The sequence below is a fragment of the Cryptomeria japonica genome, chromosome 5, assembly GCF_030272615.1.
Source record: "Cryptomeria japonica chromosome 5, Sugi_1.0, whole genome shotgun sequence".
In the NCBI taxonomy this organism is placed as follows: domain Eukaryota; kingdom Viridiplantae; phylum Streptophyta; class Pinopsida; order Cupressales; family Cupressaceae; genus Cryptomeria; species Cryptomeria japonica.
The window spans coordinates 151,283,904-151,300,599 of NC_081409.1; the positions used below are offsets into that span (position 1 = coordinate 151,283,904).

Genomic DNA, 16,696 nt, shown 5'->3' on the forward strand with positions numbered 1-16,696 from the left:
TTGCATCCATAAAGTGCCTTTTCTACGACTATTCTGACATATTAAGAATTGTATACACAGTAGTTCCATTTGATTTTCTCATCCCACCGCATAGTAGATTTAGAAATGTTGCAATGTCAGATGTGCGGTCCATGATAAAGGAGTTTATGGTAAAGTGTCTTTGATCATTCAATGAGACAAACCATAACTGATTTGGTTGGTTAATACGATGAGAATAGGAATGATTTATCTAAGATTTTATTGCTGAGCCATCTTCGAATAGCATATTCAGGATACTTGTTTCGAGGATCCACTAAGAGGATGATATGCTTCATAAACTTGTTGATACTTCTTAAATTTTAAAAATCTCAACCATTATTATTCAGAGCACAATCTTGTTTCAATGGGTTGAATCATCCTGTCTTGCGCCTATTCCCTCTCAAGATGAAAGCGACCTGTCCTAAAATTGAAGCAAACTCTAGTGTACATAAATTAATTAATCACTACGATTTAATGTAACCCATTTTATTGCTTGATATGACATATTTTGTGTGTATATCCCGTTATTGGCATTATTTGATACCTATTAGCTTAGTTTTAAAATGTTTTGTCGTCATGCATGTTGATTTTACATTTCAGATTCGTGAGCTTTTGGATGCTTGAGAAAGCACAGAACTTGCCTAAGACTTTCTAGCAGTAACACCTTGTCAAACTAACATACATAATTGTCACTGCAATTCAATGAAATTAAGGAGTTTCGGACTAAATAGTTTTTGTTGTCAACAATTAATGTGAGCAAGAATAATACAGTTATATGAGATGATAAAACTGGAAAGTTTTGGAGATCCCAAGTTGATGTGGTAGCATCCTCTTCTCAAGTACGAACAGCGCTAGTAGTTTCAGTCATGCCCTTAGGACCTTCTCTATCTTCAAATCTTCCAATAAAATAGAAAATTCTAATTTACAGGCAGTTTACAAACAAAGTGGCATGTCCCACTAGTTGAAGATTGTGTTCCACAAGAACAATCTTTAATGCACAGTATAGGCTGAACTCCTTTCACAGGAAAACGGTTCAGCTTGTTAGAAATGGCAATCCGAACTCCATAAAGAGCTTTAACGAATTGATTTAGGCCCATGATAGGAGTCTCTTAAAATGCATACGAAATGAAAACCATAATGGCTAGCAATGAAAAATAAATAATGTTACACGGACTACTAGACTTTGTCATGTGAAGTTCCAATATTCCTTACTGGACCCTTGAACCACTTTCTTGCATCCACCAACCACCAAAACATTATCAGTCCCAATACTATACCCAGTGCCATGGGTGCATAGTTGAATGTATCCCATTTAATTGGGTACTGTGTTGGCAATAGGAATACTGAACAGGTATAACATATCCACAAGAATGCTACGAGACAAACTGGACGGCTTGCACGCCCCAAGAAGAAAGGTCCTGGCTTAAAATTCTTTCCCGGAATAACCATTCTGGCAAATATGGGAACAGCGTATCCACCAACCCATCCTATGGTACAGATTGATGTGATAGCTGTGAATACCACATTTACTTTCAATATAGGAAGGCCCAAGAGCATACATAAAACTGCACATAACCATACTGCATTTGCAGGAACCTTGTACTTTGGGTGTACTTTACGCCAAACTCTTGAGAATGGAATGCCTCCGTCTCGAGATAAAGCATAAACCTGTGACACTTGAAAACTGTACATTAGAGACAACGTACACAGAATCATTTACAAGTTTGACATTTACAATTTTCCTATGCTTATGTAACAGACTGGAAAACGAAGTTCAACATTATATTTGTCAGAATTAAAAATTCTATGAAGAAGAAATTCTGACCAAAATAGAATGACTATGTAATAAAGATAATTGACATGACACGTTTTTGAGAAACACATTCTCTGCTAATAAGCTTTATGTTCACTAGAGAAAAGAAATAAGAATATTATGAGTTTAGTTACATACAACTCGTGCAGCACTTGTTGTAATTGAAAGGCCTCCAAAGAAGAAAGAACCCCATATAACAACTAGCAGAACTATTGCACCACTGGAATTGTGATATCGCCCATGAAATGCATCATATAGAATCTGTGCTGGCACAAAGGTGCCAGCTGTTTCATTGCTTGTATTGTACAAGTAACTAGGGTCCTGTTGGCAGTATATAAATCAAAGAAATCTTAGAATGTACCCAATACCAACAAGCCAAAGCCCATCACACTGTCATAGAATATAATACAATGTATTTAAACTAGAAGTTTTGCAATTAAACAATGGATTCAAATGCATGATTTTTAATGCGCTAGAACTGCAATTACCTGAATGCTAAATGTAAGAGCTAAGATATAGGCCCATCCAAAAACTGATATAATTCCTAGACTCGAGAGTATTGCAATCGGACCATTGATATCTGCACCCTTTGTTTCTTCAGTTAAATGTGCCGCAGCATCATAGCCATAGAGTGAATACTGACTAACAAGGAAAGAAAGAATTACAGCATATGGCTTGCTTCGAATTCCTGTTGATTCAGAAGTCTCAAAGTGTGTGAATACATATGATGCAGATTGAGTAGTTTTTGCAACTAGTGGAAGCAACACAACAATAACTGCTCCTCCTATGACCTGCACCACATCCAGAGCCATAAAATGTATAAAATTTGATGAAAAAATTCTTGCAAAAAGAAATGTTCTTGTTGACAGACATGATATTTTCACAGATTTTTGAGTTCACAACAATAGTCCCTTGTAACAATTATCTTCATTTCAGAAAGAGGAAACTTAAACATTAGGATGTCTTTAAGCAAAGAAAAATTTAAACAGTTTAACCACAAGTCTTTTGTCCTAAAAACACTTTTCAACTCCAGAAAGCTAAAGTCTTTTTTTGGTTCACAGAGAATGTCTGATATATCATATATGTGGAATGTGCTTCTCCACAATGGGATTGACCTACTTACCTTTTAATGTTTGAAATTCATAATTATTCTTGCCAATATGAGCATTTGGACGGACTATCTATACAGGGCTATTTTAAATTTTAACATTAAACTCATGAGAAACTTAAATAGCCTTCATTATCATGCTTTGCCTCAATGTGATATGATACAAATAAGTACCATCTATACCTGCCACCAAATTGAGATGGTATCAATGAAAGCAATCACATCCAAAGCAAATGTGTTTAAAATGGCCCATATAACAGTGAGCCCCATGTACATTGCAAGAAAGACTCCACGTGGAGCCAGATAACCTCCATCTTTATTTGTTCCAGTGCTCAATAAGATAATGCTTTGTAGGGTTTGTGATCCAGCATAAGCCTGTAAAACAAAAGAACCAAAATCAATGACATTATATCTGATTTCTGTTGCTCCAATCAATAAAAATGAAAACACATCACCTATAATTTTCTAACAACTCCAAGTCTTTAGGTTCACTAATGTTTGCCTTACAGAAAACCTATTCAACAGATTTCCTTTATTTATTAGGACAATTTTGCTGAAATTATTGTGAAAACCCTCATAAAAATGGGGATAGACAGCTAAGGTGAGTTCATAATAGCCATAATACTACAGCCTATGTGAATTCAATTCTCTGATGAGTCTTTAAAAGATAAACCCCTACAATGGTGATTCTTATACAATAAATTCCACATGAGATTAAACTTAAAGGGACGACTCCAAGCTCTACTAAAATATTGAATCATAAAAAAAAATATTTACTAATAACATGAGTTTCTTTGAAAGTAAGCTAAACCATCAAAAGTTTGACACACTGGTTGACAAATGCAACAACTATTTAACAGAAGTTGGCCAAAGCAATTACAATCACAATATATGTCAACCTTCCTTAGCAAGGGAAGAGAGCCAACGAAGAAGATAGATAGAAGCCTTAGAAGGACTCAAAGAAGCCTCCAAGAAAGAGATTGGGCTCTAAAAATAGAGTGAAGAATGCCAAGGGAGATGGCCTTGGCCAACCTTCATAGTGTCCTTGGCATCCTGGTTCCCATTGTTGGCATTGAAGTTGTCATTCATGTCAACATGTGTGTGTTCATGACTCAATTAAGAGGCTGATGCAGGACACCCACTGGATGAAGATGCAGCAGGCATGCAGAGTTGATTCATGTCATCAGTTAAGAAGCCGAAATGGTTACACTGATGCAGGACGATGAGGTTTCAAAGGAAGATCAGACAGGCTGCAGATTAAGTAGAAGAGATCATAGTGATTAGACTGATGGATCAGAGTGATGAATTGTTGCAAACTCCCACAATGCCATATGATGTGTCTATGAAGTTCCTGTTGGATGTCCTGAAGCTGGAGTTGTGAAAACAACAAATCTTGTATATCGGCAAAACCTCACTATGTTATACCGATAAAGTGTTGTGTTGCTCAAGTGATCAGATCGAGATAGCTATACCGATCAAGTGTTGTGCAAGTAATGTCTGCTCTGGTGGTTGTATCGGAATAGCTTGGCTGATACCAAGTTGTGTGGAATTTTTGTTCTGTTGGATCGGGATAGCTATCCCGAATAACAAAGCGAGCTACACATCGGAATAGCTGATAAAGGTGGAGTAACAGGTTTGTGTCATACCAATAGAACTAACTATCCCGATATCAGTGTATCGAAATAGCTATGGCAACCAGAAGACCGAGGATACCTATCAGAGTAGCTATTGAAGGCGGAATGACTAATCTGATGCCGATAGACCAAACTATCCCGATGGAGGTAAATGTAGAGATGACCCCTTGGGTAAGATCATCGGAATAACATATGCCGATAAGATGAAGGACTATGGAGTTATCATTTCGGAGTAGCCTATGCTGATGAAGTCTTTCATTGCGGAGTATGCATTTCGGGATACCTATGCCGATAAAGGGAGATAGACAGTGTGGCATCGGAATAACTTGTTCGGTCGATCTAGCATCTTTTCCCTATGCCACTAGTTATAACTATTCCAATGAGTGGTTGTTTGGCGTGAATTTTTTCAGTTCAAGGTAACCTATGCCAATATGGTTTGTCTACGTAGAGATTGAGCTTCGGGATAGCCTATGGCGATAAGAGAAATCAAAGGTGAATTCTTCATCGGAGTAACTCATGCCGACGAGAGGGATCAAGGGCATCAAATGGTCATCGGAATAAGTTTTTAAGGCGGTTTTGAGGCAAGATGTCATCCCGATGGTTAAAACTATACCGATAGAGCTTTGAGAAATCAACATCTGGACAGCTATGGCGATGAACAAGAAGAAAGAAAAATTCAGTCGATGGAGCAGATCGAGATAAGTGTTTACAGTCAACCCGATACGTGCGACATGTTTGCATAACACAAAGGTTATGTGATGTCCCCCAACTGAATTTCATCAAATGTAGTTGCTACTGAGAAATCTGTATTATCTTTATAAAATATTAACAGCCAATATAACAAAGACAAAAGATTTGCTATGTCCCTCTCATAATGTAGATATAAGGGGATATAATCTACTACGTTACATAAAGAACAGATGATGGTAATAGCTCTTACCCATACGCAAAGAAGACAAACTCCTGCAAACAGAATTAACATCAGTCAAGAAGAATATAATCTATATTTGAAAATACGATATTACTACCATTGGATAAGTCATTAAGTCTATCGATTTTAGGAGAGAGTGGTTTTGAAAATACGATATTACCAACATTGGATAAGTCATTAAGTCTATCGATTTTAGGAGAGAGTAGTTTTGAATATATAGTTACTATGAATTAATAGCATTTGTGGCGGCGATACCATACTTGGTATATTATGGTCAAACAAGGAAGACCGAATACAATAATGTTTGAATCGGTATCTTAGTACCGATGTTTGATTAATTACATTTGTTTAAAGAAGCATCTCTACAAAACGATAAGAGAAGAAATAATGTAGGAAGTAATCACAAGGGGACGACATAGTGTTAGATTGTTAATCATTATCTCAATAATGCAAAGGTAGAGGAAGTTATCGAGATATCGAATATAAGAAACTAGTCATCATTATTATTAAGTTACTTGATACCGGCGAATTATTAATTAATTAGTTATCCAATATGGAAAGGTGCGATTAACATACGAAAAGAAGCCTTAATGAATAGATGTATCTTTTGGATACGCAACCTATCATACTATTATCATATTCTCGATCAAGATATAAAGACATTTGAACCATTGAAGGAGAGGGGATGGAAATGGATTACTAATTATTTTCAATCCATTGGGATTGGTACCGTGAGTCTCTACCTTCTCAGGCACAAGTTGGTTGCCAGAACATAATTCTACATCACATACAGCACTACTGGTTGCAAGCAATGGGATTGCTATAGGGGTTATTATTTTACCAGTAATCGCATGATTCACATGTCAAGTCAGTTTAAGCAATTCGTATTCAATTTAGTCGCATAAGCTTATCACCTCATTCAACTAGCAAGGAACATATTAGGTACAGCAGAGTTAATCTTAACATTAATTACACTAGGTACGGGTATATGAGACAAGATCCTCTAGCATACATTTAAGTGTTGAATCAGATTCAACAATAATATTGGTACTTATGGCATCATATTGTAAGTAATATCAACAGCAACTATATTGCATTTAGCAATATTATATACCAAACACAGCATGATTTACAATTATCTTAGGAGGTGGGAGATTGTTATAAAGGAAGCAATACCACGTGGGGAGTCTTTCTTTTGACAGAGATATCAGAAAGGAGGAAAAGGGATTTCAGAAGAAAACTCAGGTTTATTAGTATTAGATTAAGCTTGCCAAGTGTTTTGTGGGCTCCACACAATAAATATTCATATTCCTATAATAAATGAATTCTCACTCAGTGTTTGCAGCAATAAGAAAAGGTTTGGAGATTTGGAGATTATTATTGTGTTTTAGCAGCAGGCTCCACTAAAGGGAATGGGACCCATTTGAGAGTCTTTTGAATATGGGTTGTGGTTTTTATGTTAGCCCCACTTAAGCTTTGCAGATTATTATTTGGGAATTTGAACAATCAACATTATCAAAAGGTCAACAATGATCTAATAGGAGTCAACAACATGTTGAAGATTGAAGATTTTGCTTGAAAAAATTATTTATGTTTTTTAACCATTCTCCACTAATTGTGAGATATCAATCAAATGGTCTAAGGGGATGTCTACAATATAGAAACATATATTTCAAATAAGAGAATCTATCAAGGATTAAATCAAGGTAATTCCTGAATGGGGACATTACAGGTAATGTCACAGCATGAAGTTCAACTAGTCTGGACAGCCCGATAGTCCACAAGGATGCTGATTAGGATTGACAGAGTGACTTGGACGAAGAACATGAAGACATGTGGCTCCTTGGTAGATAGAACAAATCAGATTTGCACAAGTCAATGACGATGGACTTCACTCTGGCAGTTGGTCGATCCAATCAATGCAAAGGTCGACAGAGGACAAAGAATGGATTAATGGCAGATCAGTAGCAATTGGTTGATGGGATCGAGGTGATCAATAGAGGTTGGATCAGATTGGTTGAGCAGATTGAGATTACTAAGTTTAGTAATCTATGTACAGAATGTCCTGAAGACAAATAGAACACATTTAATGAGAGCAGTTGATCTTGCAAATTCAGAGTTGACCGAATAAAGAAGCATTCTGATGAGATTTGACAACGATGGTTGAGGCTATTGAGATGGGAGAGTTGTGTGGACAGGTAGCAGAGCAGATAGAAGCAGGTGAAGATTACTAAAGATAGTAATCTAAACCTAGTGTTTGAATTGAAGAAGGAAGCTGCTGCATTTAATGATCATGGGGAGAAAGTCTCTGGAGCAGATTTAGAAGATCAAATCTGCCTAATCTATCAAATGTACATTTGAACTTCAACTCTTGGCAGGAATGAAGGCATGCTCTCGAGACAGAGTGTGAACATGTGGCAGATGTGGTTGATGGCGTGGCACGTGAAACCACCACAATACCAACTGTGACCTAACCGTTTTAGGTCGATTCCAACAAATCGACGATCCACATTTAAAAGTCAGAAAGGATTACAGGTTGGCTATTGGTGTGTCTGGGAACTTGGATCCCCAACTGGACTGACTGAATGAACGATCTGCATGGTACATAGGAAATTGCCCAGACCATGTGGCATGACAACGAGGAAGAACGTGTGTCTGATGTGTGATGAGTTAAGACTAGACCAACCTTGTGCAGGTGTCGATGATGAATGCAACTGTGAAGAGACGAGCATAATTGTGAATGTTATTTGACTGAGGTAGTTAGAGTGCAGAGAGAGAGAGAGAGAGAGGTGATCTGACTAGGGTAGTTAGAGTGCAGAGAGAGAGAGGTGATATGAGAGGTGTAGTAGCAGCTGAGCAGACAGAATGGTGTAGTTGTTGAGAGAAAATAGAGAACAAGAACAGAAAGGATTAGCGACCAAAGTGCAAAGAGCAGAACTGGAAGCAGAGAGTAGAGAACAAGAGAAGAAAGGATTAGTGACCAAAGTGCAGAGAGCAGAACTAGAAGCAGAGAGCAAAGAACAAGAGCAAAGAGAAGGAAGAGGAACAGCAGTACAGCAAGGTGTTGCAAAACCTCATTTGCAACAAGGCATATAATTTGTATTTGAAATCTATACTCATTGTAATCTTTGAGTGGGTGCTCAGAGCTAGGGGTTGGTGCTCCTTTGGGTTGGTGCCCATAAAACTGTAGGGGTTGATGCTCCTTGGGTTGGTGCTCCTTGAGTTGGTGCCCTAAATATTGTAATCAGTTTTACCTGTGAGGCTGGATTGGAGCAGTAGACTCCAACAGCATTTCTCACTGAGGTTTTTCTCCACCGTGGGTTTTCCTTGTACACACTTGTGTCATGTGATGTGCCTCTTATGTGTGTGTGCTTATGTGTTTGATACCTCTGCTCATTGCTTTATGATTACTGTCATTAAAGCATAGATCCTTTAGAAGGTAAAAAAATTTATTGATCATCATTGATTCACCCCCCTCTCAGTGGTCCATTGTGTTCCATCAATTGGTATCAAAGCCCTAGGTTCCTGGTTAGAAAAGCTTCCACTAGCTTGGGTAGATTCTAGTTTGTGAGCACAATGGTTAAATTTGAGTCAATCCCTGCACCTATGTTTGATGGTTCAAACCATAGTTTAAAAACTCGTGAACTCACCACGGACTCGCGAGTCTGTGTGAGCCACGAGTCGACTCGCGAGTCCATTTGAAAGACTCGCGAGTCTTTTGCAAGGACTCGTGCAAATCTTTTGCATGGACTCACGAGTCTTTCAGATGGACTCGTGCGACCCAGAAAAACCATCAAGCAAGCTTTAAAAATGAGTTTTTTTTCATTTTTTGGCCTTCATTTGGCATAACTCCCCCCCTTTTTGACTTTTTTTGGCCTTCATTCTGTCTCTCAACCAATCAGGAATGGTTGATTGCTCCATGCCATCATCATCAGGATCATCCTTTATTCTCTTGAGCACTGAAATCATGTCATCCAAAAATTTTCCTTCAAGCTCAGAGCTTTCCAACTCCACAACCTCAGGCAAATGGATTTCAAATTTTGCTCTTCAAAGATAGAAGAAGAAATTCATATCTCATTTTTTTCGTTCATGTTCATCCATGGAAGGCCTGTCTGGAGCTGTAGATAAGCCGCTAATGGTAGATTGAGCCTAATTTGGCTTTTGTCTTTTGTTTACAATCTCCTCATCAACAACCTTCTTCCCTCTTGCCTTCACTAAACTTTCTACTATTTCTTTTCTTTTCCTTGAACCCACACTTTCAATACCCTTAGGATTATGAGACATTGTATCATGGTTCGAAGAAAAAGACTCATTTTCTCCCATCAAATCATATGTGAGGGGCACATTTCTTGCCTTGAGGTCATTGGTTCTTTGTGCAGCCCATCATTTGGAATACTCAATCACTGGCCTCATCAAATCGCCTAAGTTTGCCCTCTCAGAATCTGACCAATCTATTGGGGAAAGAGGCTCATTCTTTAAATCTGCATAATGTGGTTGCACATATTCATCATCTTCTTCAATTTGATTAGCCACCCGAAAAAACTCAGATGATCGAATCAAACTCAGTGGTATTCTGGACCATATCCTTTTTCTTACTTCAAAAGTGTCTGCAGCATTGGCCCAATAATCTTTGAGGTCAGGCTTGTGTTCATATCTTATTCCATTTACAAATCCCATACAATGGAAGTGATCAAAGTAAGCCCTCGATTGAAATTGGATAAATGGGTACCCACTGATTTTCTTTATCTGCATTTGTTGCAGCCTGAGTGGATGGGCAAGATTCTAATATTTTCCCAATATTGAGAGGAAAATAAGCTTCTGTCTTTTGTTTGTCCCTTTGAACATGTTGTGACCTTTTTCACACATCGCCCCATTGCAAATGGGGACCCTCTCTTTTCCTGCTTTCTAGGGTTTTGTTAGTGTCCTATGACCTTTTGCTGCAGTTTCACCAAGCCTTGTCCAATTCAGAGCATTTCAGGCCCTAATGATTGAAAGTTAGTTTTTGCAAGTTATGTGATTCCGAAATGCGAACACCACCAAAGTGCTTAGAGAGGCCAAAGGACGAAGATCGCAATTGATTTGGACGAATTTGGACAACTTTCTATTTTTAGAAAGTTTGCTTTTTTTTGCTTTTTCCTATTTTTTTAGGAAGTTTCGTTTTTGGCGTTTTTAGCCCAAACACTGGTATGGCTATTTTTAGAAAGTTTTCCCTATTTTTTAGGGATGTCTGCTTTTTGCTTTTTCGGGATGCGAACCTATGGTTTACACTTGCACCACTGACCAGCTTTGACTGGAACTCGAAAATTCCAAGTTTTGACCTAAAAAGCTAAATCCCTAGATTTTAGGCTTTTTGCTTTTTCAGGATACAAACCTAGGGTTTACACTTGCACCATTGACCAGCTTCGACCGGGACTCAAAAATTCCAAGTTTTGACCTAAAAAGCTAAATCCCTAGATTTTAGGCTTTTTGCTTTTTCGGAATGGTGCACTGATACCACTAACCAGCTTCGACCGGGACTCAAAAATTCCAAGTTTTGACCTAAAAAGCCAAATCCCTAGATTTTAGGGGCCGTGATGCCTCAAATGATCCACCTAGGCATGGATTTCAAATTTCAAGTTAATCTGGTTAAATTTGATTAAGCTGTGAAATTTTGAATTTTTTTTCTAAGAAATTTAGTTAAGTCTGGAATGTCATCCTGATCCTGAAATTTGACTAAGTCTGGAAAATTGGAGAATCCTCCAAAAACTAGATTTTGCATTATAAGTCCTAGAGACATGAAACCACTCTCAAACATCCTGACAATATATATGAAATATAACTTAAAGTATAAGAAAGAGAAAAGACATATTGAAATACCACTTCATATATAGTCCGCCCTCTTGAGAGCCTCCAAAAGTCCGCCTTGAAGAGCAAAGGTCTAGAAGTCCGCCCATGTTGGAGATGTCTAAAAGTCCGCCATGTTGGGAGGTAGACCAAAAGTCCGCCATGCATGTTGGAGAGGCTATGAAGAGGGAGCATAGAACCCCGACCTCAAGGAGACCTTTCTAAAGTCCGCCTTGAGAGGCTTCAAAACTCCACCAAGTCTTGTGGACTCTCCAAAGTCCGCACAAACTTGTTGGTGAAGATGGTAAGGACATCAAAACTCCGCCCAAGCATGTCAATTGGTGGTCATGCCTCTTAAACTCCACCCTATGCCTTGTGGAATGAGAAAAGAAGATGTGGGAGCCTTGTCCAAACTCCGCCCTCCAAGCATTGAGAGTCCTTAGAAGTCCGCCCTACCCTAGCAACATGATGGAGAGGTCTAGAAGTCCGCCTATGAGGAGCAACCTCCAAAGTCCGCCATGCCTTGGGAGGCCATGAAGGAGCCTTGTCCAAAGTCTGCCATACCTTGGGAGGCCATGAAGGAGCAATGTCTAAAGTTCGCCCCATGCCTTAGCCAAAAATTCGCCTTGATGGAGGCCATGTAGGAGAGACCTCCAAAGTCCGCCAAGGGTAAAGAGAGCCATGAGGAGAGGTCTCCAAAGCCCGCCATACCTTGGAGAGGTATCCAAAGTCCACCAAAACTTGAAGAAGATGGGGATAAATTTCAAAAGTCCACCTACACATTGAAAAGTCAAACAAAATCAACATGATGTCATAAAACTCCTCCAACATTTCGAATTCGAAGACCAATATAGAAAGTTTTCCAAAGGAGAATATTGGAAGATTAACAGAGATTTCGAACTTGAAAGCCAAAATGGAAAGTTTCTAAAAGGAAAATTTGAGGATTAGCAGATATTTTCGAACCTAAAACCAAAATAGAAAGTTTTCCAAAGAAGAATATTGGAAGATTAATAGATATTTCGAACTTATAAACTTTTGGAAGATATTTTTCAAACTTGGAAACATGACAAATACTTTCCAAAAGGACTGAAGATGGAATTAGAAGTATGATTTGGAAGATCTTAAGGGTTTCTACTTGAGGATTTAACCTTGCCTACAAATACTTCATTATCAACTTCATTATTACACCACCAATTTCGAAATTACTAAGGAAAGCTTAGTAAATGAGTTCAGTTCAAAGATCATTTGGATAAAGATTTTGATATTTCTGGAGGTTGGATAATCACTTTTGACCAAAATTTCGCAGATTTTTGGAAGGCAATCCCATACGAGAAGATTATTTAACCTTTACTGAATTTTTTGAGTATTCTTGAGAGAATTCCTAGCCTTGCTTCTGCCCATTCGAAGGTGAAACCAAATTCATGATGCAGATTTATGGATTTTTTCTGAATATTTTTCAAGAACTTGAGAAATTTTTTTTTTTTTTTTTTGGTCAAGTATGAATTTTTTTTGAAAGTTTTAACACTTGGTGGCAACCACAACCAGCCTTAAGATGGAGGGTTTTTGAGTTGAAAATTCGATTTTTTATGGCTAAGTAGGAAAATGAAATGAAATCTCCAAACACTTAGCCGTTTGCAACCTCGATTTTCTTTAATCCAAGATAGATTTCTAACTTGATTTCCTTTGGTTTTACAGGTCGCAGGAGGAAATAGAAGCAGGATCATCATAGGGATCGCAGCTGGAGTTTCAAGCCAAACGAGATTGAGGACAAGTTCACAGGCAAGGTTCATCCAGGCGTGAAGATAGCCAAAATTTGGCTTAGTATGGGAAATGTTTCACAGAGAAAATTCCAATTTCCTCAATTATGATGAAGGCATGGAGAAATTCTTCTCCAAATGTCAAGGTATTGAGAGGGAGGGCATGATCACATCAAATGTCTAAACAACTTGATCCTATCATTTCATATTTGCAAGGGGTTATCCAGAGCTTTTACCCTCCTCCCATGCAACATAAATTGGCAGTTGAAGGCAGGATCGTCACAGAAAACACAAATGGAGTTTCAAGCCAAATTCAAAATTGAAGACCGGACCACGAGCAAGGTTCGTCCAAGTATAGAGAGGGCCAAAATTTGGCTAAGTATGAGAAAAATTCTCAAACTTGGTGAAAATATGGAAAAGTTAGATAAACTTCCAACTTCTTGAAGGATTTCATCTCCTGAAGGAATTAAAAAGACAAGTTCCCAAGCAGAATCAAATTTCCATACTTAGACAATTTCCATACGTTGAGGTGGCGCCTCGTCATTTTCCAACCAATCAAATCGCTCCAAGTCAGCATGTCTAGGTTCGATGAACCTGACTTATCCAGAAGCTTCTAGAAGGGCACACTTCACAATGCAACAACCTTCTATTTTCATTGATGGTTCATATTTAGCAAGAAGGACAAGTGTCCCAAATGTAATTGGTCGAGGGTAGTTAGTTTTGGGAAACCCTAATTAGGGTTTATAGCTTTCAATCTGGGCCCTTGATCACTGTTTGATCTCGGCCATTCTTTCATTTTGAAAACTATATAAGGTCGCCTCCTCTCATTTGGAGAGTGTGAGGTTTTTGATGTATTGTTGCTTAAGGTCATTTCCAGATAATATATTGCATGTGCGCTGCTTTGTAATCTCTATTATTTGAATGATTTGCATGGTTTCAATTGCCTCAACACTTAGTTAGAATTAATTTAGATTTGCTTTCATTGTTGTTAATTTGAATGAAGGATTTGATAAGTGTCAATTGATGGTGTATCTCTGCTCATACTTTTGGTAAATAGATGATTTCCATTCTACCGTGCAAAGTTAGTCTGAGCCCATCTAGTGTGCATCCCAACATCTCGATCATAAGCACAACCCATTAAAGATTGCACCGGCCTTGTGTAGTTGTCCCTAGTGTGGCGAAGCAAGGTTTGGTTTCTCGAGAGCACCCAATTGATACCATCTCCGAAATTCGTAGGATTAGATTAGCCTTCCTAAACCCTATCCCTTTTTCCCTTTCTTTTGAAAGTCTAAATCCTAGAAAATTCCCCCAAAAAAGAAGAGCCTAAAATTGCTAAATCCATCTAAGTCCAGCAGTTCAAGATACTTGTCAAACGTAAGTCCCCCTTGAAATTTCAGCATACACTACCCAAGAAGCTATTCCACTAAAGTCGCTTGTTTGCACATATAGACCTTGGAATCAGTAGTGATTTTTCAGGAGAGGATAGAATACCTTCGGGTATCCTATCCTAATGTTTGGTAGATGATAAAACAGATACCAACAAAACACTCATAAAAGTCTCAAGCTGCCTTAGGACTTCTAGCAATATCATCCTATTTGTAGGATATATAGGGAGTATGTAGGGGCAACCAGCAAACCCTTGGATTCGCAAATATGTGAATTGTGATATTGCTATTAGGATTCAACTGTGTAGTTTTCGAGTCAAACTCATTTACCCATGATTCATGAGTAGTGGTTCACAAGAACCCATCTCTCATGAGAATGAATGATACACTTAGCACTCATTGCATCTAGGTGATGCTCACAGAGGTGAAGCATTGGTCCTTCCCGGGAGGTCACCCATCCTAGTATTACTCCAACTCGAGCGCGCTTAACCACGGAGTTTCCTCCAACGTTAAACCCACTCAATTTGCAACCCCATTTGCAAAACCTTCAGTAAATGTTGTGCCTTATGAACAATTCATTATAGAGCCCCTTTAGCTCATCAAGCGATAAGTAGGAGAGATTTTCCACGGCAAGTCAAATTGTGAATCTCGGATATTGGATATACCAATATCCAAACCGGCTAATCAATTCTTTGGATTCTTGTGACAATCTTTGGTGCATGCCCCCTTGTAGAGTCCTTGTAATGGACATGAGGAAGGCATCATTGACCCTTTTGAAATGGTACTTCTCCTCCAAGTGTAATTTCGGGTAGTAATCATATACACTGAATTGATTCTCTTTGTTCCCCACCATTCCTCTACAAACCAAGCCCTTGTATTTGTAGGTTCTTGCTGGTGAATAAATGATGTACGAGCTCATGTAAAATGACCTTGTTTTTCTCCAAATTCCTAAGCTGCTCATCAAGACAATCACTTATGTTTCTGACCCAGTTTATCATCTTGACTCTAACAGTGATTTCATGGATGAAATAATGCATCCAAGGCTCGAAAGGTGCACCTTGTTGGCTGCCCATGACTCCATTCAGCAACACGATGAGATCTCCAAAATCCTCTTTGAAATATGGCCAGAGGAGCTTCTTAGGCATCTTGTTGGAAGTGGTTTTTCAGCATTGTCCTCATACATTTTAGTGGTCTCTTCCTTAGTTTTATAGACAGCTCTGTGATATTCAAGGATGCCAAATGCCTCACTTATGGCAACTTCTCCTAAGTTTGCGAGCACTCTCCCATATGGAGCCACAATTTCTCTTTCCACAGAATTATAATGTTTGGTGCATTCGACAATCAGTTCGTTGCACTGAACTGCTGGAAGAAATCCAGCTGCTTGCACTATCCCATTCCTCATCACTCTCCGTGCTATGGCTGTAGGCAATTGTCCATCTTGTCCATGCATCCTCTTTTTGAACTCCCTGAGGTCGATGTGCCCAAGGTTGGTATCACCAACCTTCTTCCATTTTGAATTCATTTTTGATTCAGGTGGAGAATCTTTGTTCACTTGGAACTTCGTTTGTGTCCTTTTTGGCGATCCTGTCTCTGCTGTCATCTACACTCTGCAAAACCAAAGAAATTAAGTTAATATTCTTATTTTTTAGCATGAATTTTAAGTTTTGATGGCAAAGCGTGTTCTGGTTTTTGGTGCTTTACTCCAATTCCTCAACTTCTAAGTCCTCCACAGACTATAAGGGCAAAAGCACCTTGAAATTGAAGAAAGACTTAGTGAAATCTTGAAAAATTTGGTTTGATTTAAAAGTTTGGGACTGAAATCAGACTTGAACATTGGGAAAATGATGAGAAAATTTGACCAAGTTGTGAAAATCAGACCCATTTTCCTTTTAAACTCCATCAAAAACTTTAAAAAAAAGATTGAAAACTCAACAATTATGCCTTGAAACCCGTCACCTTCAGAATTTAGACAAGAAAGAGGTGGAAAGAATGTTGCTCGGGGCTGAAAATCTCCAACTTGCCTCCTTGTAAATGCCTTAGAAAATTTTCGAACTGCTCTGAAGCTCTGAAAAATGCCTTAGAAAATTTTCGAACTGCTCTTGAAGCTCCGAAAAATGCCTTCAAAAATTTGAAATATTCTTCTCTTCAAGTATTTTGCTCTCCAAATATGAACTGCTTGAATGAGAAAAATGAATGATTGATTCATTATAAGTAAAAACTTCTCAAG

At 38.4% G+C, this 16,696-nt stretch overlaps 1 protein-coding gene across 2 annotated transcripts in view; it reads right to left on the reverse strand.

The window, feature by feature from the left end:
* Positions 1-721: 721 nt before the first annotated feature.
* LOC131067625 (amino-acid permease BAT1 homolog) overlaps positions 722-16,696 on the reverse strand; it is a 34,495-nt gene continuing 18,520 nt past the window's right edge. For both annotated transcript variants that reach the window (XM_058002708.2, XM_058002707.2), the window contains 4 exons: positions 3,123-3,314; positions 2,320-2,622; positions 1,970-2,152; positions 722-1,686 (listed from right to left, as the gene is read on the reverse strand). In XM_058002708.2, the coding sequence (XP_057858691.1) occupies positions 1,195-1,686; positions 1,970-2,152; positions 2,320-2,622; positions 3,123-3,314 (1,170 nt within the window). In that variant the 3' untranslated portion in view covers positions 722-1,194. The remainder of the gene's footprint in view (positions 1,687-1,969; positions 2,153-2,319; positions 2,623-3,122; positions 3,315-16,696) is intronic.